Source organism: Perna viridis, chromosome 5 (genome assembly GCF_037379345.1).
Source record: "Perna viridis isolate PV_CMFRI_1.1 ecotype Kerala chromosome 5, ASM3737934v1, whole genome shotgun sequence".
In the NCBI taxonomy this organism is placed as follows: Eukaryota; Metazoa; Mollusca; class Bivalvia; order Mytilida; family Mytilidae; genus Perna; species Perna viridis.
Window position 1 is genome coordinate 23,978,254 of NC_142449.1, and position 25,268 is coordinate 24,003,521.

General features: G+C 35.3%; 2 protein-coding genes across 5 annotated transcripts; both read left to right on the forward strand.

Moving 5' to 3' along the window:
- The first annotated feature begins 296 nt into the window (after positions 1-296).
- LOC148616632 (uncharacterized) lies at positions 297-7,966 on the forward strand. The gene is made up of 5 exons (XM_088583816.1): positions 297-1,107; positions 3,344-3,431; positions 6,248-6,295; positions 6,595-6,816; positions 7,466-7,966. The coding sequence occupies exons 1-5, from the start codon at positions 820-822 to the stop codon at positions 7,678-7,680; spliced, it is 861 nt and encodes a 286-aa protein (XP_088439942.1). The 5' UTR covers positions 297-819; the 3' UTR covers positions 7,681-7,966.
- A 4,310-nt stretch (positions 7,967-12,276) lies between these two features.
- On the forward strand, positions 12,277-24,167 carry LOC148616633 (tetraspanin-9-like). 4 transcript variants are annotated; one of them, XM_088583819.1, is made up of 9 exons: positions 12,301-12,424; positions 13,632-13,719; positions 14,940-15,025; positions 16,461-16,721; positions 17,683-17,757; positions 19,275-19,379; positions 20,850-21,029; positions 21,733-21,816; positions 23,260-24,167. In XM_088583819.1, the coding sequence occupies exons 3-9, from the start codon at positions 14,966-14,968 to the stop codon at positions 23,530-23,532; spliced, it is 1,038 nt and encodes a 345-aa protein (XP_088439945.1). In that variant the 5' UTR covers positions 12,301-12,424; positions 13,632-13,719; positions 14,940-14,965; the 3' UTR covers positions 23,533-24,167. The 4 variants fall into 4 exon arrangements, with proteins under 4 accessions (XP_088439944.1, XP_088439947.1, XP_088439945.1 ...); XM_088583818.1 differs by lacking the exon at positions 13,632-13,719 and having other exon boundaries at positions 12,277-12,424; XM_088583820.1 differs by lacking the exons at positions 12,301-12,424; positions 13,632-13,719 and adding an exon at positions 14,143-14,164.
- Positions 24,168-25,268: the final 1,101 nt, after the last annotated feature.

A 25,268-nucleotide genomic window follows, 5' to 3' on the forward strand; every position in this document is an offset into this window, starting at 1 on the left:
CTTCTCCGGGAGAATACCACAGTAGGGTTCTTTAATGTGCGAGGAACGTGGCATCTTTCCCAACACGGTGTACCACTATGGTTTGCGGTCAGGTTTTCCGTATTATAGCCTGACAACCCCAGCATATAACACGCCAGGGGTATCCCATTCCACCACCTGGGGCACACATCCCAGTTGCTCTGTGGGCAGAGCGCCCTAGCCCCCAGCTAGGGTTCTGAGCACTATTTAGTCGCTTTCTACGACAAGCTTAGCGCTGCTGCAGGCCTATTTTAACACCCGGACCTGCACGGGGCTCAATAATGTAACTCCCCGAATACTTTGTTAAAGTGGAGTCACAAAAACACCATTTTATTCTTTTTTTTTATTTTTGTGATATGAAAAATTCTTACAACATGGTTTCTGACAAGAATGTATCGAGAGACCAGTGAAGATTGTCAAAACATTAAAAGAGAAAAGCTTCAGAGGAGTAACCTCTTACCTAAAGGCGCCTTGTTTGTTTGTTTGTAGGTGTTAAACTTGTGTTATTATCTCCCAAATAATACGTATGACATCGTTATATGAAGGTTATATTTGTGATTCGTCTTTCTCAATGTTTAAACTTTTGGACGCTACACCAGCATATTCTACTGGTGTTAATGTTTAAAGTCGATACTGCATCACCTATCCAGTTTCTGTCACTGTACAACGGTGTATTTTGGTGAAATAGTATCATTTACTATGAATTAGATCAATGTCAGATTTTCAAGGAATGGATCAATAGCTTCTTTCAGTAGAACAGCTACATGTAAAGTATAAAAATTACATTCAGAAAGATTGAAGATGCAATTTTTCTGGACAGGACTTTTCACATATTGTCTTTATGATAAATTCATTTTTTCTGTTGGGAATAACATGAAAAAGAGAGTATATGGGACATCTAGTGTGATAACTGTGTTTGCCAATACAGGCTTGAAAATGTGTGAAATAAATTGCATGAAATACTTTGACTGTACGGCAGTTATCTTTAAACGCAAAGATTTATACTGTGAACTACTGAAGATAACACCATCATCACAGTTTATCGACAGTGAAAAGTTTATTTTTTCCGAGAAAACAAATTTCAATTCAGTAAGTGAAAACTTTTTTTTGAGTTACAATATTTATAAATAATACTGTTAAAATAATGAGAACATTATAACATTCTCATCACCTTCAGTGATTGTTTACAAGTTGCCCACTTCTATATTCTTCTTAGGCACCGACCATTTTTGTACCGGGGGGAGGGGGCTGGGATTTTCAATGTTGCTAAATAATTTTTTTCGACTCTTCTTAAAGTTATTTAATTTTTTTTTAAACAGCAATTGAATCATATTTTTTATCAGGAATATGGCAGAGGAATTTCAAAATCAGGATTTTTTCACTTTAGTTTTCACTTTAGTTTCTTGTATTTAGGGCCCCGTGCAGGATGGTGAGAGTGTTGAATTGTAGATGACTTGGCAATTAGTGTTTTTGTAGAGTCGTTGGATAATTTTAACAATTTGACAAAGATTCCAAAGTGTCTTAGTACCTTCCAAAGCGCATTTCTGTTAACTATGGTGAGGCCTTCTTGAAGTGCTATCTATTTAGTCCTCGATAATGAAACGTAATGTGGCAATTTGGTCAATACATGATCGACCGTATCGCATTCTGGAGAATAGCTGAATTCCTCTCCAGTTATTGAAAGTTGCCCAGGTCGCCCTTCTTTGGAAACATAATGATGAGGCATAAACTCCATTCCTCAGGGATTTCGACTGTTTCTCAGATGTTATCAAACATGTCATGCAAGGTGATGTACGGTCCCTGCAGGTCCGAGTGTCAACAGAACAGGTGAAATATTGCTGCTCGGGCGTTAAATTTGTTGAGGTTTAACGTCCCAGCAGCAATATTTCAGCTTTATTCAGACGATGAACATGAAATTGATGATAAAATGTACATGAGATGAAAAAGGGATGGGACACAAGGACAATGGGGTCGACAAATTTTTGATTGCCACTGGAAATAGGGAGAGGTGGGTAGGGTCGGGCAATTTAGCCTCCTGTGGCGGAGTCGGGCGTTAATCCCCAACAATCAATCAATCAAGATGTTGTAGTTTTTTTTTCGGGTAGATCTTCAACACTCCAGGGCCCCGTGCATGTACGGGTGTCAAAAGAATAGGCTTGCAGCTGCGCTAAGCTTGTCGTAAAAGGCGATTAAATAGTGCTCAGAAACCTAGCGGGGGCTAGGCGCTCTGCCCACAGAGCAACTGGGGTGTGTACCCCTGGCGTGTTACATGCTGGGGTTGTCAGGCTATAATAGGTAAAACTGTCCGTAAACCATAGTGGCGCACCGTGGTGGTAAAGATGCCACGTTCCTCGCACGTTAAAGAACCCTGCTGTGGTATTCGATAGGAGTAGGAACTTTCGCGCTCCGCCACAGGAGGCTAAATTGCCCGACTTTGCCCATCCCTCCCTTTTTTCTAGTGGAGAATATCAGTATGACCCAAAACGTTATATAATTGCTTAAATATTGAATAAAATTCGTCCATAAAATGATTTTTTTTTTCACTACAAAGATGATTTTCTGTATTATTTATTGTAGTAAATAATTTAGGTTTCAAGTATCAGAAACAAATCTTTAAAACATGAAAGTTAACAGAGTTATCAATTTCTATAATAATGAACTGATAGAACAATACATTTATCAATATTGAAACAATGCATTTCCCGTTATAAATCATATGAGTTTCTTTTCATACAGCAAACTAGATTGATTATTGTTTTTTTTTAATATTACAATTCAGCTGTATTACATTTTATTTCCAGTGGCAATCAAAATTTGTCGACCCCATTGTTCTTGTGTCCCATCCCTTTTTCATTTCATCATCATTTCATGTTCATTTTATCATCAATTTCATGTTCATCGTCTGAATATAGCTGAAATATTGCTGTTCGGACGTTAAACCCCAACAAACATTTTAACTTTAAATACTGAACGCACTTTTAGACTATCGAAATGATATAACCAACGTCTGCTGTTTCTTTTTTTTTTTCTTTTTTTTGTTTCTTTTGTTTTTTTGTTTTTGTTTTTTTTGTTTTTGTTTTGTTTTTGTTTTGTTTTTTGTTTTTGTTTTTTTGTTTTTGTTTTTTTGGGATTTTTTGTGTCTGTATAATTAAAAACTATAATAATATAGTTCATTTAGGGTCTCCAAATGTTTAGAAGCCCTGCAACACGAGTGTGATTTGCAACATCCTGTAAAAATTTGTTGTTTTTACAAAGGAAAAGTGAATTCTGCACAACATTCTACCTATGTAAAGGCCGTGGATGAACATATTTTTGTTCATTTCAGAGTACAAATGACTGCTCGCCAAATCCATGTTCTACGAGACAAAAGTGCATTGAAACAAGAAACAAAAACAATATATGTATACTAATAAGTAAGTATTACGTATTACGTCCGGTATGGTTTTGTTTTGTTTTACAACGCTCTCATAACTGCTTTTGGAATTCGTTTTACTACCAAGACGCATATTTTTTTTTATCTTAAAGGCTGGAAGGGTTCACCGTGCACCCTCCACTCATCAACTTCATGGTGATTTCTAGGTACTTTTATACTTCCCATTACGGAATCAATTTGTCGTCGAAGAATATTCTCGGATCCTTTTTTGGTATAAGCTTGGGAAAAATGGGATGAGACACAAGGATAATGGGGTCGACAAATTTTGATTCCCACTGGAAATAGGGAGATGTGGGTAGAGTCGGGTAATTTAGCCTCCTGTGGCGGAGCCCTATGGTTCCTACTCCGGAAGAATACCACAATAAGGTTTTTTAACGTGCGAGGAACGTGGCATCTTTCCCAACACGGTGTACCACGTTCTTCGCACGTTAAAGAACCTCACTTTGGTATTCTCCCGGAGTAGGAACCATAGGGCTCCGCCACAGGAGGCTAAATTGCCCGACCTAACCCACCTCTTCCTATTTCCAGTGGCAATCATAATTTCTCGACCCCATTGTCCTTGTGTCCCGTCCCATTTTTCATTTCATCGTCATTTCATGTTCATTTTATCATCCACTTCAAGTTCATTGCCTGAAGATAGCTGAAATATTGCTGCTCGGGCGTTAAACCCCCCCCCCCACCCCGTGCAGGTCCGGGTGTTAAAAGAATAGGCCTGCAGCAGCGCTAAGCTTGTCGTAAAAGGCGACTAAATAGTGCTCAGAAACCTAGCCGGGGGCTAGGCGCTCTGCCCACAGAGCAACTGGGATGTGTGCCCCAGGTGGTGGAATGGGGTACCCCTGGCGTGTTACATGCTGGGGTTGTCAGGCTATAATACGGAAAACCTGACCGCAAACCATAGTGGTGCACCGTGTTGGGAAAGATGCCACGTTCCTCGCACGTTAAAGAACCCTGCTGTGGTATTCGATAGGAGTAGGAACCTTTGCGCTCCGCCACAGGAGGCTAAATTGCCCGACCTTACCCATCCCCCTTTTTCCAGTGGCAATCAAAATTTGTCGACCCTATTATCCTTGTGACCCATCCTTTTTTTTCATTTCATGTTCATTTTATCATCCATTTCATGTTCATTGTCTGAATATAGCTGAAATATTGCTGCTCGGACGTTAAACCCCAACAAACAAACAAACAAAAGCGTTAAACCCCAACAAACAAACAAACTCTGTGGGCAGAGCGCCCTAGCCCCCGGCTAGGTCCAGAGCACTATTTAGTCGCCTTTTACGTCAAGTTTAGCGCTGCTGCAGGCCTATTCTTTTGACAACCGGACCTGCACGGGGCTACTAAGATCTGCATGAGCTGACATTCCAGTTGTGGATCATACTTTTGAACAGGTTGATTTTCATCTGAGCACGGATCTCGTCATGCAGCTTATTCCATAGTTTGGATCCAGTATACCTTAATGAATGGAGAACAAAATCCATCATCTTTGTCATTTTTTGTTTCAACATTGAACCAAACGGCAGCATTGTGAATAGTTTGCGCGGACAAATATTTTTCTATGTGCACTAAATTTCTTAAAATATGATCACAAGTATTATTTTTACAATTTATTATTGACAACAGTGCGTAAATGCACAAACATATATTTGCTGGCATTTAAAAATTAATAATGAAAATAGCTTTTAGAAGAATTTCCGCCAAATCGATACTAAACCGACTTTACATATTAGTTCTCAAAGGGTGGAGAGTAGTAATATGATAAAAAGTTTATCTGTTTCTGTGTGTGGGTGGTGGAGCATGCTAAGACGAAGGGCTTTTCCTTTGAACTGTCATTCTCTATCCTTGGATTTACAGAACAAGAAGAGACATGCCATGACTAAACGCCGTGGTAGTGGTCATTTCTAAAAGTTTAAAGTAGAATAACTTTTATGTTCACATTCATAAACATAAGATACATTCAAACTTTTTTACTTAAAATCAATATGCCCTACCGCACTGAATGCTGCAAAAATATGAAAATATCTCTTATAGTAAAATGAGTCAATCAATGCCCATTCTGTTAGTTGTTTCCACTATCACGATGATTAGTGATGATATATCTCTTTTGTAATGTATGTTATTTTTTTAAAGTAGTAAACAATGAACTTAATCAATATCGTTGAACCCCATTGGTTCTTTTATTTTTATTCCTCGTCCAGAAAATTGTGGTAAACGTTTTCTCCTCGACGTAAAACAGTAATTAATTAATTATTAGGATTAATAAAGAATAAAACTGAAATTACTTAGACACAAAAAGTAATACTTGTTTATTGTTTATCCTCTTAAATATTCTTAGTATGGACATATCAGATTTGATTATGTAACTTCATATCATAGCTTCAATTCAAACATTAATTTTGTTTTACAGTTCTAAACAACTGGGCATGTACATTTAAATAGACTAGAGATCATGGTATTCACAAAATGATATCATTTCGGGTATTTTGATGTTGCAGACATCTAAACTTGCTGTGATCGCTTATATTGTATAATTCATTCGCATTTTCGTTTTTGTTTTTGTTTAGACGTTTTTCATTTTACTTTGATACAACTATTTTAAAAATTAACGTTTAAAATGTAAGTGACAAATTACTATTAAAGAAGAGAGAAGTTTCTTACCGACGCCCGACGTATCCATCCTGGGCTGTGGGAAAATTAAGTACCCAAAAACCGCTACAGCTAAGTTAGAAGTCAACGATACAGTCTCTAGTTTTCTGCATTTTTAAACGATTATTGGGTTTCTAATGAAAAAGATATTTGCAGGGGAACAGTTTACAGACTTTGAAATGAACCTGATATCTTCCAATAGGGGTAAGTATAAGTGTAAATTTGTGATCATGGAACTTTCACTAGCGGTATCTAACTTCCATCTGCATGAAATATTACGATACCCCTACCAAGAGCAAGGAGTTTTTTTTTTCGGAATGTTTTAAGTACTTTCAGATGGGAGTGACTGATAAATTAGCATCCGCATCAATACATTTCTTATATTAAAACAAATAAGTGCAAATAATTCAAGTTCCGTTCCGTTCCGGTTATTGTTTTGTTTTGTTTTTCAGGAGAGTATTAATTTTGCTGTCTCAATTATTAATGAAAATTAGTATTTTCAGTATTACACAACGTTGCACTTGGAAAACCTGCATATACAAGTCCTGATGTTCCGAATAGAAGTGGACGTTTTGCAAATTTAACCAACGACGGAGATAGATCGACGTATTCTCACACATCAGAATTTAACCCGAAGTTGCATGACGAAATATATTGGATGGTAGATCTCACTGATACTTACTTTGTATTGAAGGTTGACTTGATCAATAGAGGAGATGGTGTTGGTAAGATTCGTTACAGTAACTCTAAAGCACCGACCATTTTATTATTGATTGATTGATTGTTGAGGTTTAATGTCCGAACAGCAATATTTCAGCTATACTCAGACAATGAACATGAAATGATGAAATAAAAAAAAAGGAATGGAACACAAGGATAATAGGGTTGGAAAATTTTGATTGCCACTAGAAAAAGGGAGGGATGGGTATGGTCGGGCAATTTAGCCTCCTGTGGCGGAGCCCTATGGTTCCTACTCCGGAAGAATACCACAGCAGGGTTCTTTAACGTGCGAGGAACGTGACATCTTTCCCAACACGGTGCACCACTGGTTTGCTGTCAGGTTTTCCGTATTATAGCCTGACAACCCCAGCATGCAACACCCCAGGGGTACGCCATTCCACCACCTGGGGCACACATCCCAGTTGCTCTGTGGGCAGAGCGCCTAGCCCCTGGCTAGGGTTCTGAGCACTATTTAGTCGCCTTTTACGACAAGCTTAGCGCTGCTGCAGGCCTATTCTTTTAACACCCGGACCTGCACGGGGCCATAATTAATACTTCTGGGTTTCTTACGATAAGGTTTGGAAATTTTCGTAGTATTATTACATACGGGGACAAAGGTGAAGAATAAAAATGATGTAATTATTTTATTTGCAGGTTACAGATTGCATGATGTGGAAGTTCTGCTAGGATTGACGCATGAACCTGATATCTTATGTGGTCATTTTGTTGGACCGGGGACAGACAGACAACATATTAATATAACATGTCCTACCCTCTTAATTGGCCGATTCATCAAGCTGTCAATGAAGCAACCGGTCTCAGATTCGTTCATGCATATTGCAGAAGTGGAAGTTTATGCATACGTTTGAAAAACAAGACCTATCCATCAACTACAAATCTTATCATAAAACTTGAATCTTAGTAATCAATAGTCTTATGAAACTGATTTCTTTTACAGGACAAACTTACGGGCCGTTACGTGTTAACGGCATGTTTACAGATACGTGACATCCACCGAAACACAATATGACCAAAAGAAGTCAATATTTATAGCGTTATGTTTGTACTTTAGTTTAATTTTTGATATCTTTTTCATTGTACTCATATTGTGTCGAACTTGAGACTTTGTTTTACACTACCACCCCCCCCCCCCCACACCAAAAACAAAAACAACACAAAAACAAAACCTTTCGTGCAAATTAGAGGGGAGAGGTAAAAAGTATTTTTTACATTGAGTATCATGGTAGATTGTACGTCCGGCTAGATTATGATATTTGTCAAATTTATCAAACCAATTCGAACTGCTTGAAAATCAGGAATAAAGTGTAATAAATTACATGTACTTGACAAACAGTTTAGTAAACTACTATGATTAGATATAATGATTTTCTCCTCGCATGTGTTTCATTTCTGGATTGTCAGATCTGTGGCTGGGCATAAAGAAATGAAGCGTTCACAAAAATAGTTATCCAAATTTTAAAACTTATATATATGTAATTTCTAAAATTCTGCAGTAAAAAAACTTGTTAGGAAACAATTGAACTGGCAGAGGATGTCCAAACTATATAGCATCTGTGTCTGTGATGTTAAGTCCCGGTTATTTGTCAAACCCAATATCGTCGCCTCGAGTCCGTTCAAATACGGAACAAAATCTAAATACTAATGTTTTATTATAAATATATATGTTTTATGTATCAAGTTTCCTAAAAATATATTATATAATGGTCTTTTTAGCAACTTCCTGTGGTTGCCTTTTAGTGTCAACAGGTATTTCGATTTCTGTTTATCATAAACATTATTATACTTAAACAGATGAATTCAAGTTTCCTAAAAATATATCATATAATAGTCTTTTCCATTCCACCGCCTGGGGCCCCGTGCACGTCCGGGCGTCAAAGGAATAGGCCTGCAGCAGCGCTAAGCTTGTCGTAAAAGGCGACTAAATAGTGCTCAGGAACCTAGCCGGGGGCTAGGCGCTCTGCCCATAGCAACTGGGATGTGTGTCCCAGGTGGTTGAATGGGGTACCCCTGGCGTGTAACACTATTTAGTCGTCTTTTACAAGCTTAGCGCTGCTGCAGTTTGATCAATTTGGCCTGAACTGTTAGTGGTCACACTATAAGAGGTTTAAAAACTACTACTTGTGCACTAAATTGGATTTGTAGTGCTATTGAACACAAGATCAATACTTGGGTTTGTAGTATATTGTATACTTTGTGTAAAAGTATGATTTCTATTTATATCTGAATTCAATCATGGGACTATTGAAAGGATTTAAAGTTGGATTACATATGGTATAGTACTCTTTGTGTAAGTATTGGATGAATGGTAAGGTACTATGTGTACTGGATTTAAATAATCTGCATACTAAGTATACTTATACTATATATTACTCAAGTGTAATTAAATTAGTAGAAGTCGAAGTCTATTTAATTTCTCACCACTTGTATAATACATCTCCGATTGCAATTGCAAATCTTTTACCCAAAAATGCTTATTATCAGTTATATATTGAATAGAAGAGCCCATGTCGAGAACTAATTTTAATCCAAATATCCTTATATGAACATAAAATTATACACTAAACACATGCAAGTACACATATTATTTCTATCTAAGTACAACTCATCAAATATTAAGTTAGCTCTATTTCCTTGTGAATTCGTCCAAGTAATTAAAATAATTTATCTCCATTTGATATCAACACAATAATGAACAAGAAAACAAAACTAATATTTTTTTCTGTTTTATTTTCCTCATGCGTATGTAACTGATTTATATCGCAATTTTCAACTCTCGAAAATTGCGATATAAATCATTCACATGTGCATGAGGAAAATAAAACATAAAATAACATTAGATTTGTTTTCTTGTTCACTGAAAATTGTGATATAAATCAGTTACATACGTATGAGGAAAATCAAGAGTTATTGCCCCGTGCAGGTCCGGGTGTCAAAAGAATAGCCTGCAGCAGCGCTAAGCGTAAAAGTGACTAAATAGTAATCAGAGACCTGCCCACAGAGCAACTGGGTTGTGTGAACAGGTGGTGGAATAAGGTACCCCTGACTTTGTGCAGGCGGCGTTGCCATAGATGTTACAGCAGTACGAGTTCCGAGTCCCGCGGAGGGAACGACCAAAAAATTGCATCGCAAATTTTACAGTTCTAACATCGTTGGGAATTTTTCAGACCTATATATATATATACACTTATATTGGGAATGTGTAACAGGTTTAGGGGTGTGGTATAAGGTATGCGATATAGATCTAGAGGTGTGATATAAGGCAGACGATATAGATCTAGAGGTGTGATATAGGGCAGACGATATAGATCTAGAGGTGTGATATCGGGCAGACGATATAGGGTTTAAACAAACAATTATAATGCATATACGGGAAGTTATTTTTTTAATCTAATTATATGATATAACAGTTTTATGTGTTTGTTTTCTTTTTGTTCGTGTGTTTGTTTATTCTAGTCATGTTCTCTATGTTTGTTTGATGTGGAGCTTTCTTTTTACTTTAAATCTGTATTCCTTTAATTATTGAAACTTTGATCTTGCACTTTGTAATTGTGCATTTCTGCAAATGGAAGAGTGATTGTGGAAACCGAGATTCGAGCGGAAATCTAATGTCCGCGTAGAGTTTCGGCAAGATCTGACATAACGAATGAGTTGTTATATGAAAAATCCATACGCAGGATCTGAAGGGATGTTGCTACAGATGTAAGGAAAGTTGACAATACGGAATAAGAAGTCATCAAGTTTGTCGTATAGAATGGTCATGAGTTTTCCCTTCTTTTGGATCAGATAAGCTATAATGAGGGTAGCCCCAGCCAATAGTTTTATATGATAAATGTTTTCCCATTTTTGTTGATGATAAATATAGCCTTGGATTTTAGCTCCTGCATTAATGGGCACGGAACGATGAGCTGGCACAGAATACCATGCTAAGGGAAAACGGAACCCAATTTATGGTACCTTTAGTAAATCTCATTATCTGCTACTTGTAGGTTCGTGTGCTTCCAGTACTGTATCAACTATGAATTGCCTTAGTCAGCGTTTGAAGCGTTTTAGCTTACCTGGCCGTTGGCCTGGTGAGCTATTGCCTTCACTTGGCGCCCATCGTTGTCGTCGTTAACAATTTCTTAAAACATTTTCTCCTATGAAACCACAAAAATGGATTTGGAAGAAACTTTAGATGATTGTTCCTTATACTATCCTGCACAAAATGACCGTTTGGATTTTTGATCTGTTAAAAATCATGACCGTCGTTACTAAAATAGGACATATGGTCAGACAGCAGATTTTTACATGTATCTCAAAAACGCTAGGTTTAACCAAATTTTGACATGGATAAAAGTATTCAGCATGATGAGATTTATCTATGGTCAAATTTTGGTGAACATCTGTTATCCGTGTTGGAATAATTGCCCTTTTTGGACGTTTTTTGCTGTTACTTTCAAAAATCTTTTTTTCAGAAACTACTATACAGAATTCAATGAAAGTTGGTATATTTGTTTTTAGGGTATCAATAACAAAATGGCCGTTTGGATTTTTGATCAGTTAAAAAACAGACCGCCGTTACTAAAAATTGAACATAGGGGTCAGACAACATTTTTTTTTGCATATATTTCCAAAAACCGTTGAATTTAGCGAAAAGTCCCTTTATTGCAGAATAGATGTTAGTTAAGGTATCCGACCCATAATAAAAACTTCCGGTCAATTTTCCGACGTTTACCGAGGTGTCTCATTTCTTTTAAAGTAGCGACAGAATAACGGCGAATTGAATTGATACCCTGTAACAAAAATGAGTTGGTGTACAGTTTTAAATATATCACCCTTTCAACTAGAAAGTAACCAGCTCACATGTCCTATCACATAAGGCCCCGTGCAGGTCCGGGTGTTAAAAGAATAGGCATGCAGCATCGCTAAGCTTGTCGTAAAAGGCGACTAAATAGTGCTCAGAAACCTAGCCGGGGGCTAGGACGCTCTGCCCACAGAGCAACTGGGATGTGTGCCCCAGGTGGTGGAATGGGGTACCCCTGGCGTGTTATATGCTGGGGTTGTCAGGCTATAATACGGAAAACCTAACCGCAAATCATAGTGGTGCACCGTGTGAGAAAAGATGCCACGTTCCTCGCACGTTACAGAACCCTACTGTGGTATTCTCCCGGAGTAGGAACCATAGGGCTCCGCCACAGGAGGCTAAATTGCCCGACCCTACCCACCTCTCCCTATTTCCAGTGGCAATCAAAATCTATCGACCCTTTTGTCCTTGTGTCCCATCCCTTTTTCATTTCATCATCATTGCATGTTCATTTTATCATCAATTTCATGTTCATCGTCTGAATATCGCTGAAATATTGCTGCTCGGACGTTAAACCCCAACAAACAACCTATCACATAAGTATACATTGACATTTTTTATCTACAAAGCCATAAAACAGAGAGGGAAGTTTGCTTACAAATACCTTATTTTTACCTGTAAAATTATCATACGCAGTAGTGTCCCCTGGGCGTTACTCTGTTTTTATCTATAAATGATAAAATATCTTTGTCAACCATGTTAAATAGTTGTTCATGAAATCAACATGGATTAAAAATTCTACATTTTAGGTATGTACTTCTACTTTTACAATTAGTATTGCCAATTAGCAAATTTGCAAATATTCAACGACACGTTGATTGTTTTACATCTAGCGTTGAAGCCAATATAACACTATACGCATTATTGTAACATTTTAATAGTGTTGTAAAGGTGTCAAGTGCGTCCCGAAATTCAACAAAACAATGAAAAATGACCAGTTTATATTCTGTGCGTTGCATAATCTGACATGACGTGTACACATCAAAGAAAAAAACTTGAAATTGACATCGATGGAACATGATTGCTTGAAGGAATATTCGTGTCTTTTTTTCAAAATAAACTTCTTGGGGCAAAATATAACAACGTATACAGATTTTACTTTTAAAAGATAAAAAGTGTTCATAAATCACTGAAAAACATGGGAAGTACTTTTCTCAAGTACTTTTAAAATCATCGATAGGTTTCAAAGCTTTCCATAGTTACATTGTTGTTATAAACAGTAACGATATAAATTAATTTACGCCGACTTCGATAATTTGAAACACAAGTCAAATATTTCCTTTAGGTTATGAATCCCCTATGTCAAATCGCTGGAAAACCTAGGAGGGTCGCGCTCCTGCTCTTGTTTCTACTTGCATACGTGGTAGCGAGAGCGTGACCGTCCGTGAGTTTCCGCATTGTATTTTTCTCTCAATAAAAATCGAGTGTGATGCATCAATTCTAATACATGTATATATGTACATGGGAAGTGCTTTTCTCAAATACGGAATGTGAAGTTGATACTCTTTGACTTATGCCAAAAGTTTGAAATTGTTTTCACTGTTCAGAAATTTAAAATATTTTAAGAGATTTAGAACACATTGAATTATAAGTTAAACTTCGATTTTAACTGTGTTTAATAGTTTCGTGATTAAATTAACAAATTAATTATTTACTGCTGTATTATTAATGGGAAAACAAAAACAAATTAATATCCGAAACAAATGAGGACCCAGTAACATTGTAGAAAATAAAAAAAAAATATTAGATGCAACACCAGAACCTCGAAATATTTATCACTACTAGGAGATTTAACTTGACTCTAAATCGATTAAATTTCCGATATGATCCTGCATTTGTCATGTCTAAATTTCAGTGAATAATTTGTAAGTTTGCCAATACCTTGTTTACCCCTTCTCTTATATCTATCTGAACCAATGGTAAACGCTCGTCATTGTTATTTTCTTCGACTTGTAGATAAGTACAGAATAAGGAAGTTCTCTTGGTCATGTATTTTAATGCAGTTCGATTTCAGTTCTAAAAAACTGTTGAAAAAATTTAGCAGGTAAAGATACATTTTGACACGTCTTGATTTTGTACATGTTTCAGGCTTTAACTCTACTGTGTATACTCTTACAACGTAATTCTAACCGATATGTTGTCATCAATACTTTTTTTTTTAATTTTGTGCATGCACGAGATTACTTATCTTGTAAGCCTTCTGTGTTGAAAGATTATATTGAACATTTTTTTTCAAAGATAAACATCAAAGTAAAATTAAGATGACATTCTTAATCGCGGAATGACATTGTTCTAATCTGTACTAAGTACTATGAATCTCGCCAACAGACGTGCTAATAAATTTACAAAATGTCGAAATCACCATATGTAAATAAATGTATGATAGGAATAAACTGATAAAATCGGGTAGTGATTCACTCTTCATTGTGGTTATACATATATTTGAAGCGAAACCAACGTCTCAGTATCATATTTTCAGAACGAGGAAGGTATGTCCAATGTGTTTATAACTAGGAGTGTATGACCGAGGTTTACAGCGTTAATGTTTTAGCACCTACAAGGTTTTGGTCTTCGTCGTTAATCGGTAGATCTATATAAAGAAACTTCTTGTGAGATCATTTATATTGTCAACCTAAGCCATTTCAAGTGGGTTCTGTTCAGCTAGCGTAAAAACAGGGCCTTTATAATATACACCGGTCCCTACAAAAGGCAAAAAAAAATGTACCTTCAGGTAGCATTTTGTCATGTTTAAGTGTTTATTTTGCTGTTTTATAGATGGGCAATATGGTGTACATTTACAAAATGTTTACATGTACTGAAATATTACTGTTTCTCTTTCTATGCAAAGTAAAATCCTTTTATTCTGTCCTTCATATCACCCGCCCCCCCCCAAAAAAAAAAAATAAACAAATAAACAAACAAACGAAAAGACAGAAACATGAACTGATAACTCTATTTCTAATTATATAAAAAAAAATCATTTTAGTTGATTCGGTTTTGCCTATTTCAATCCTGCCCACCTCTCTATTTCCAGTGGCAATCAAAATTTGTCAAGTCTGTTGTCCTTGTGTCCCATCCCATTTTTCATTTCATTATCATTTCATGTTCGTAATATCATCCATTTCATATTCATCGCCTGAATATAGCTAAAATATGCTGCTCGTGCATTAAACCCCAACAATCAATCAATCAATCAATCATAGATTCTCCATGCCATATACTGATTAAACTTTGTGTCAGTGTTCATAATTCTGTCTATTTCAGGAAGACAGTACCTAACAGTTTGAATCATGGGTGCCTGTAAATCATGTTCCCGACTTGTACTCGTTCTTATCAATATATTGTTTTCGGTAGGTACTTCCTGGTGAAGTAAGAATTTATTGTCATTTTTTATGTTTGAAACGTTTTCACCCTTAGTCTATACCGTTCAATAAATTTTACTAGGTCAATGTATAGATTATTCATAACATTATGAAACGGAGTGCTTCTGTGAAATCTCTTGTAATGTTTGTCCCACGCCGAAAAGCGGAGCGGGGACATAGAAATGCCGGACATCTGTCAAACAATGCTAGCGCTTTCGGTTTTCATATCTTTCCAAATTTTCCTAAGATTTATGCTTAAATTTGTTACCACCAACAGTTTGAAACAAGTACTATCTTTTAAAAAAAGATAGCCGACGCAGTAAAATTTTACTTAGTTTCTACATTTCTTCCAAGAAAATAAATCGGGCATGCGTATAACATGTACGTATCTTAATAAATTTTCGTAATTAAGATCTATACTGAAGATTGTAACCACCAATAGCTTGGACTAGTTCAAAAGAGTATGCTGAATGTTATGCATTTTCATAAGAGTTATTGCCCTTTAATCTTATAGAATCACTGAATTTTGTGGTAGTTATATCCTTTTGAACTTTGGAACGGGGGTTCAAATGTTTTTCAAGCCTAAACCAATCTATAATTTTCATTTGTACGACGTTATGAGCGCACTGATGTCTTCATACCTCTTTATAGAACGCGACGTGGACATAGGAACACAGTTCTCTATTACTTAAGCACCGTTTCAAAGATAAAAAAAATTAATCATAGGTATAGGATTCAACCTGTTATTCTCGCTCACCATTGGTTGGATAGGACCTCGAGCAAGGTTATAAAAAGCAGTATTTTTGGATGTGTTCTGAAAACAACTTTTAATTGACAAGGTTAATAAACTAATCAGAATAAGAATAAAGTAACTGAAATAAACTGATTAAAAGTAGGGCTTGATTATAAACACAGCCTGTTCTAACTTGGCATTGCAAGAAATGTTTACGAAAATTGTTCTGAGGTAATCCTGTCGACTAATTCCATACCTCTGCATAATTATACTAATATAAATTTACGAAACAAAACTTAGAGGAGCAATAGCTGTACAGGAAAACTACATAAACAGTCGGATTTTTTTTTATATTATTTTTATGCACTGTGCACATCATTTCTTGATTTGTGTATGACCGGATAATCCTTTCTGGAAAATAGGTCAACGGCAAAGTTCGAACTTTTCAAAGCCATGTCAGACACTTGAGTTTCATGTACGTGTTAAGCGGTCAGGGCGGATTCATAACTTTATAAAGATGGTGGTTCGATCTAAAAACAAATAGTGTGTTTTAGACTACTATTTGAAGGGGGCGGAGTCCAACTTTCGAAACCATCTTTTAGCATTCGCCACTGTATGTGAAAGTAACCTTTTCCGCTTTAGGAAAAAAAATTGTCTAATTCTAATGTTTCCACTTGACTATATTTACAGGTTATTGGTCTTGCTATGTTGATAATAGGCGGTATAGTAAGATGGGGCACAGAACTTATGAACCAATATCTAGGAGATATATACTCTGAATTCCAAGAAGTATTGAGAAAGCACGGAGATGTTGACATTTCTAATTTCGATATAGGAGATTTGCTTAGTAATGCCACGTTGAGTTTCATTGTGATTGGATCATTCTTTTTCGTCATTGGCATTCTTGGGTGTGTTGGTGCTTGTTGCACTGTCAGGCCTATGCTTATTCTGGTATGTGTAAAACTAACACTGTTTTATATGTTCGGTATTAATCACGTAGTCATTACAAGAATAAAGGTATTAATTCGAATAATCAATAAGTATAACCAGTAATAAAAAGTTCTGTAAATATGATACACTTTAAAAAAGACTACATATTTTTCTTTTTGTTATTAAGTTGCTGTATACGTCTAAATGATGAAATGTATAATTATTCATTAAAATCTGCCTGCTCTTAGGAAATAATCAACATTGAAAATCACACAGTTTCTATTATATTTTAGTGTCATTTACAGAGTTATATCCCTAAATTTTGAAATCTACAGTGCATTCTATATAATTTTTATCGCATTAGAGCGAGCCATAAGAAAAGCCACATCTTAATTTCTGTTTTCTATAATATTTTAAACAAAATGTCAAAAATAAAAATATGTAGGCTTTTCACCTATGAATCACATTTTGCATGATTCTTATCTGGAGTGCTACTTAAATGAAAAAAAAATGTTCAATATAAGAGATATAAAATCTAGTAGATAAGTATACTATTTAACAACGCGTTCGTGAGCAAGTATGAAACACTTTTCAATAGTCTTGCAAATCTGTTTAAAAAATGACCATCTGGAGAAGACACTAAAGATTTTCAGTAGCAAAGTTGGTTCAACTACAAACAATATAGAAAGCATCACATTGACATTTTGACAATTTTCAAATTTTCATACAATGGGCAATATTGTTTCAATAAAATGTACAAAATGATGGTAATAAGAGTCCACGCTGAATTATTAGTTGCAAAGCTTGTACACCAAGTTACATCAAAATCTTATCAATATCCTTTTTTTTCAAAACGAGTACTGTTATTTCGAAGTTTTATTTATTTATTATTATTTTTTTTGCAAAGGTTAATTAGCAATTATAATATAAAACGAGTTCAGGTATTAAGAAGATGCTTTAAACCTTATATTTTTTATTTCAGTATATTGTTATTTTGACCATATTGGTGATAGCTGAGGTCGCTTTTGTTGTTGTATTATTTGTTGCCCAGAAAAAGGTAGGTTTTACTATTATAGCTCAACCAAGTTAAACCTGAAAAACCTTTACAACATCCAATACCCATTTTAGAATTTCTGAATATTGTAGAAGATACTTGTAGTTCAACTTTGGATTTATAATCAATCTAATGCCGTTTGTATTTGTCAAATTGAGCATCATGCTTCATTGATTACTGTCAACGTCGAAAAAAAAGTATTTGTATACTTTAGTCTGTTTTATTCTATATTAAACGTATATTAGAGTAATTAAGGGAACCAAGATTGTAGCGGTAATCAAAAGAATGTAATCCAGGGACAAAGACCCGCGACATGGAAAACAGACATACCCAACAAAGAACATAATTTAACTAAAATCATACATACAAAGTAACAAAAACAAATGAGCAACTCGGACTCCACTAAAAACTGGGAGCATGGACCAGGTGCACCGGTAGGGTAAGCGTACTCTGCTTTTCTAGAAACGCCCGCCGAGTTGCTAATAAAAAGTCAAGTCCAGTTTACAGGTAAATATGACGAGAGAGGTGGTGTGTTTGTTAGTTTGAGTACCAGTCCATATAAAATTTAGACGCTGCCCATAGTAATTTGATTTATTGTGTAGAAGAACCCATAGATCAGATGATTTTTTTGCCTATAGATGCTATATTTTTATGTGACAATAGTCGTTTCTGTATTTAGAACTACTTTTCAGAAAACTACACTTTAATCTCCCACTAAAATCAATCCAAATCAAGAACGACATGTTACAGAATATGCAGTTTTCATTAAAGTCAGGAGGATATGTGCTCTGGGATGTCATATTTGTGCCTCTGTGTTGTCTTGGGCCAATACAGAACATTATCCTTGACCAAAGATGACTGTATACGGACAAATCACATTGCCAATATAGAAAAGAAATAAGCTTGTAATATTGGTTATAGGAGTGAATTAATATTTTACTAATTGGTTTGCATGTACAGGATACAAATGTTCTCAAGTGCATATTAAAAAAAAACAAACAAACAAAAACAATTCTTAGTTTCTTATATCATTCTCAGTTCAACTTTCTGGTTTAAATATATCAAGAATAGCATTTCCCGTATTTAAGTAGCTGTCTTTGTAAGAATCATGCAAAATCTGAAAAATGTGATACACCCCAAAAAGGCTACATATTTTTATTTTTGTAATTAAGTTGTTTTATTGGTCTATGTTATGAAATGTGTAATTATTCATTCAAATCTACCTGCTGTTTAAAGATAATCAACATAAAAATCCAATAGATTCTATTGTATTTGAGTGATCCCCCTTAATTTTGAATTCTACAGTGCATTCTATACAATTTTTATCTACTATGAGCCCGGGTTATACGAAAAACCAAATGTTAATTTCTGTTTACTGAAGCATTTTAAACAAAATATCAAAAATAACAATATGTAGGCTTTCCAACCATGTATCACATTTTGCATGATTCTTAGCTGGAATGCTACTTAATTGGTTTTTAATTTATTTTTACTTAAATAATAAACTTTTCCATTTATAGGTAGATGAATGGCTAAAGAACCCGTTTCGTGAAACCTTAAAACAATATACAGGTATCAATGGTACTGATGGTGTTACACTTGGACTTAATTTTATCATGTCGACGGTTAGTAATCTTGTGATCTTAGATAAGTCGAAGAACCATAGTGGTGCAACGTGTTGGAATGATGCCACGTTCCTTGCCCGTTAAAGAACACAGCTGTTGTGTTCTATCGGAGTAGGCTAAATTGCCCGATCCTACCCACCTCTCCCTATTTCCAGTGGTAATTGAAATCCGTCGACCCTATTGTCCTAGTGCCCTATCCCATTATTATCATCCATTTCATGTTCATCGCCTGGATATGGCTGAGACATTGCTGCTCGGGCGTTAAACCCCAACAATCCATCAATCAATCTATTGTACGGATTTAATGTCAGAGTCTCGGCAATAAATTAGTCAAAATTGGCTTTGTTATATTCGTTTTTCAATTAATCGTACCACTTTCACCCGACAAGGCAGACAACCGTTTAAAAGTTGATCATTTCATGACGGAATATTCATATTATAATATAAATTTATCAAACTTTTCATTAAATTTTTACTTATGGGGCCCACTTCTTTTTTTCGGAAATGTCAATAAATTTAGAGAGAACAAAAAACGCATTTAAACCGTAGAACTTCCGTTAGGGATAATACATAGCAATGGCGGATCAAGAAGAAGGATAGGATCCTGGGGGTTGCAACCCCCTTTTGTTGGAAAAGTTTTTAATTATGCACAGAATATTGGCAAAAAAGAGCAAATAGTAGCATGGAATCCCTTTTTTAAATCTCTGGACGGTAAAAATGATTGTCTCGGTTTTACGTTTGAATAATCGGAAGTTGTAACTAAAACTTCGGAAATGGTATACCAAAATTTTATAAATGTAACAAAGTTTAAGGTAATTATATTCAGATTGCAGGTTTTTCGGAAATTATCTGTTTTGTGTTTACTTAGAATTCACAATGTTTTTTTTTAATTTCGTAAAAGATCCGGTTCGATTATTTTGCGTATGCCGATTTTTCAATACTGCACATGTATGATAACCATCCTCATCATTAAACTGACGTGAAGAAATATTTTAAATGTATGATAAAATTTTACTGTCCATTTTTTATTTGTTTACTTATTTATTTAAGAATTGGCAATAATTCGCACATCGCGCAATAAACAATATGCACATGGAAAATTTGTTATTTTTCAATAGATAAAATTTTTATTATTGCCAATTCTTATAAATTTAATTTTAATTTCAATATTTTTTTATCCATTGAGATATAACAGAATTATTTTATCAATCAGATTACAGTATTTCTCTCAAATTAATTTATTTGAAAATAACAGAAATTATATTTTTTCAAGAACTTCATAGATTTTGAATGTAAAAAATCATTAATGTCAATAACACCTCACCACTTAATAAAGAAAGTTATTCCGTCTAAGAATTTTTAAAATAAAGGATTTGAAACAAGTTGGTTGACATTAATTTTCTGCGACGTAGGTGATTTTTAAATGGGAAAAAATCGTTTATATTTTGTTCACTTCTATATTTGTTGTAGTTTGATTGTTGTGGCGTTGAACACTATACAGACTTCAATACGTCGACAAAATGGACGAAAACGTATATAGCAAATGACAGCACAATAAAAATAAAGAATATTCCTGCCATATGCTGTAAAAAGCCCCAAGATGAAGAGTGCTATGAAAATCCTAACGGAAACAACTCCTACTTCGACAAGGTACATTTTGAAACTGGCCTTACATACCACCTTTATATATAAATCTCTCCCTGCATTAAACTGTAGTGATGGTAATCTTTATGAATTTGTTGACAAAGCTTAGGAATATTATGGAATTAGCTATTTTTAGATGTGTTAAAAACTCGCTTGAAGTGCTTGATTGGGATGTGTGCTCCGGGTGGTGGAATGGGATACCCCTGGCATGTTACATGCTGGGGTTGTCAGGCTATAATACGGAAAACCTGACCGCAAATCATAGTGGTGCACCATGTTGGGAAAGATGCCACGTTTCTCGCACGTTATAGAACCCTGCTGTGGTATTCGATAGGAGTAGGAACCATAGGGCTCCGCCACATGAGGCTAAATTGCCCGACCCTACCCACCTCTCCCTATTTCCAGTGACAATCAAAATTTGTCGACCCCATTGTCCTTGTGTCCCATCCCTTTTTCAATTCATCATTTCATGTTCATTTTATCATCAATTTCATGTTCATCGTCTGAATATAGCTGCAATATTGCTGCTCGGACGTTAAACCCCAACAAACAAACAAACAAACTTCTTTCGATAAGTTACATGGTGCACAAATAACATGTTAATTCCTATTCTCATTTACTTTCTTTTAAAAGTGAGCAATAGAATGAAAGTGCACTTTAAAAAAAATTATAGATGTTAAACTTTTGATGTTTTTTAAATTATTTTCAGGGGTGCTATTCAAAAATCAAAGATTTTTTGAATGATAATCTAGAACCGTTTATAGGAACAAGCGCGGGTGTCCTTGTGATTGAGGTGAGTAACAAGTCCTGATATTTTCTACAAGACCAATTGCCCTGATCATACTTGCAGGTAGTGTCAAGCAGGAACTATCTGTAATACTCACAAAATAAAAAATAAAAAACAACGCCGGCGTTTGTTAATGGCGCGGTCGAAACTACATGTAATTATTTTAATTACCGATAAGTTAGAGAATATTCAAGGTGACTATGGATACGTTAACCAAAAATAATGATTACATTAACAAATCAAAGACTGACTTAGAAGTCGCTAATTGTCAAATATTCCATTCTTCTGATTTTGGCATGCTTTCCAAAATATACATCCGAAATGGCACGATTGCGATATGCTGTAACATTGGGTGACATTCGGCGAGAATCTTGGTTCGCTTGATATGTCTACTCTTTCGTAACCGTGATTACCCGATGTTTTTCAAACGAAGCAAATGGTTACCAGGAAGTGCGGGTATTTTTTTCATTCCACAAGTTTCTCTTGAATTTTTAGATTTTGGGTGGCTTGTTCCCTCCGCGGAACTTGTCCTAACATTATTGGGAATTCTTCAGACCCTTCTATATATTTAGACAGTTCTAACATCGTTAGAAATTTAGAACTGTCAAATTTGCGAAGCAAATTTTTGGTCGTTCCCTCTGCGGGACTAGAACTCGTACAGACGTTAACTGTAATGAGCCCTTGTGTCTGAATCAAAAAATGGGTAATGTTCAATGCTAACCAATCATTTCATCTTTTAAATTTAACTTCCTGTTCTCATAGTAGCAAAAACATACGTAGAACACATGTGTATGGTATTTAAGGTATATTTGATCTCGTATGAAGCTAGAAATATGACGCTACGAAGGTAAACACGGCACTGATCAACAGCTTAATGTGGAGTAGTGGTATATAATTATGCAAATTGTATGCGAATGTGAAATACTGCAATTACGAGTGCAAGAAGTTACTACGATATTTTAATTTAAATCACGGTATGCTAGTTACTGCTTCCTCCAAGTCTCATCAGGTTTCTGCACCCAGCGGTGTGTTGTTATTTGTTTTTTCGGGGTTTTTTTGTTTATTTGCTTTGGTAATTTCATATTCTTTGTAGTGTGTGTCTATTTTCTTTGTCTGGAGATCCTTGGAATGTATTCTTTTGAGTATTAATCGAATCTTTGTTCCCTTAATTACAATTCCAATACACAGTGTGCATTTCAAAATTACAGCATTGCACATATTTCCGTTTTTGCAAACAAACTAAACATTTTGATTAATAAAATAAAGTTCTTTAACTGCTTGTCAAAAAGATGATTTTTTAATCAAGAAAAACCATTTCGATTTTTTTTTCAATGAAGCAGTATATTGATAGTGGACGCAAGTCTGTGACAAATTTGAAAAATCAAGTTAACTGCGTGAAAGTTTAGATGGTTAAAAAAGAATCAATTAACCCCGTCTTACATTTTGCAGATTATTTTGGTAATTTTTGCCTGTGTGGCTTGTGTTAGAGACAAAAAGAAAGACGACGATTATAACGACGATTACGATAAACCAGTAATGGACGACAGATCTTACGATGCTATAAGAGCTTACGACCATAGACCGCCACCCGGCCATAGGGACTATGATCATCCAGGTTACCACGGACCTCACCATAACAGACCCCCATACAGAGGAGGTGGTGCACATGAAAACAGAGCTTATAATGACTATCCGAGTGGACGAAGAGACAGACGTTACTAAATTGTTGTTTTAATTTAATTTCTGTTTTTAATTGTTTCTTTATAAACACATATTTAGATGGTCTCTCCACCATTCAGCATAATGTTCATTATTGAAATCCAGGATCAGTGAACTGTCCATTCTCCTTCTGATACGAATGTCGTATACACAAAAATTCGTAATTTTGACGAAAGTTTTAGAAACAAACTGATTGCATTTTTTGTAAATACTGTATATGTTGCATGTCATATTTATCAATGTGTTTCTTAAAGAAAAATCAGAACTATTCAATTGATTTTTTTATCGGTTTTAATTCAATATTGGTAGATATTTTCTGAGAAAGAAAATCATTGAAATCTCATTCATTGCTTGACTGAAAACGATTTCGGATTGCTGTCATTTGTTTATTGTTGTGTTATATGATAAGTTTGGACTACTATACGTGGATGCAATGGAACTCTAAACAATTAATGAAAATAATATATGTAAAGCCGATTGTGATCTTAGGAACAAAAATTAGACTCAGTCTGTCGTTTGACCCCGTAAAACAGCTCACCGATGTAAATCATTTGATTTCTAAGCATGTGTACATCATACCGAGATTTGCATTATATAGGATATTGTATCATTTATTCAATAAAAACTTTGAAACCAGATTTTTCCCTCTGTACCAGTTGCGAATTTCATTAAAAGATTCCTAGTTGTAATTTGTGTAGACTGTCCTCTAGAATTCTTTGTTTTTAGCACACCTGGTCGCAGGCCATGTGAGCTATTGCCACCACTAGGCATACGTAGTGTTTGTCTATCGTCGTCATTAACAATTTTTCAAACATCTTCAACTACTGAATGGATTTGGATGAATCATAGCATGATTGTTCCTTAGGGTATCCTTCACAAAATGATTTTTTCGATTTTAGATGCGACGAAAAACGTTGCCGCCATTATTTAATTTATAACATAGTAGTCAGACAGCAGTATCTCCAAAACCGTTAGGCTTAACCAAATTTTGACATGGGCAAAAGTGTTCAGCATGATAAGATCTATCGGTGATCAAATAGTTTAGATTTAGATATCAGTCCTTGCTGAATACTCAGTTTCTTCTAAAATAATGAGTAATGATTGTTTTTTTGTTTTGTTTTTTTGTTTTGTTTTGTTTTGTTTTTTTTTTTAAATTGTTCTTTGTGCCCATGGGATCGCTGATTAACCAGTTAAGACGCAATAACATGCAAATGCTAAAACAAATTCAACGCCGGTAAATTCGCGCCGCAATGGAAGAGCGAGGTTTAGCGCGCTGTAAAACCTATATTTAATCTACCATTTCTTTAGAAATGTTTGTACCAAGCCAGAGCCGTTGCGGAACCAGCTGCTCCGGTGGTGCAATATCTATTTCGCCAGAATTGTTTTGGACTTGACTTGATTATGGATCGGATTAATGTCGGTAATTTTGTTGTTACAGTTTCTTCCTATTGGTATATCGACTGTCGGTTGAAAACCACAAATGAACGATAGTGTATGACGCCTTTTAAAAACATGTAAATAAGTATTTTGTTTTGTTTTTTGTTTTTTGCGTTTTGTTTTTTTGTTTTTGCCGCCTCTGGTTTGATGTTTCATTTAACATTAACTCAAATGATAAGCAGAGATATTTTCAGGGGATTCCGGGGATGGAACCGATTTCCGGAAAGTTCTGTTAATTTGATTCAACAATAAAACAAACATTAGCAAATAATAGCACAGAAACCCACTTCTTAAAATCTTTA

Coding starts and splice junctions, on each gene's coding strand:
- LOC148616633 (XM_088583818.1), top strand. CDS start 14,966: ATGGGTGCCTGTAAATCATGTTCCCGACTTGTACTCGTTCTTATCAAT. Junction 17,758..19,274: donor TATTTGTTGCCCAGAAAAAG/GTAGGTTTTACT, acceptor TTCCATTTATAG/GTAGATGAATGGCTAAAGAA. Junction 19,380..20,849: donor TTAATTTTATCATGTCGACG/GTTAGTAATCTT, acceptor TATTTGTTGTAG/TTTGATTGTTGTGGCGTTGA.
- LOC148616632 (XM_088583816.1), top strand. CDS start 820: ATGCAATTTTTCTGGACAGGACTTTTCACATATTGTCTTTATGATAAA. Junction 1,108..3,343: donor AGAAAACAAATTTCAATTCA/GTAAGTGAAAAC, acceptor TGTTCATTTCAG/AGTACAAATGACTGCTCGCC. Junction 6,817..7,465: donor CAATAGAGGAGATGGTGTTG/GTAAGATTCGTT, acceptor TTTTATTTGCAG/GTTACAGATTGCATGATGTG.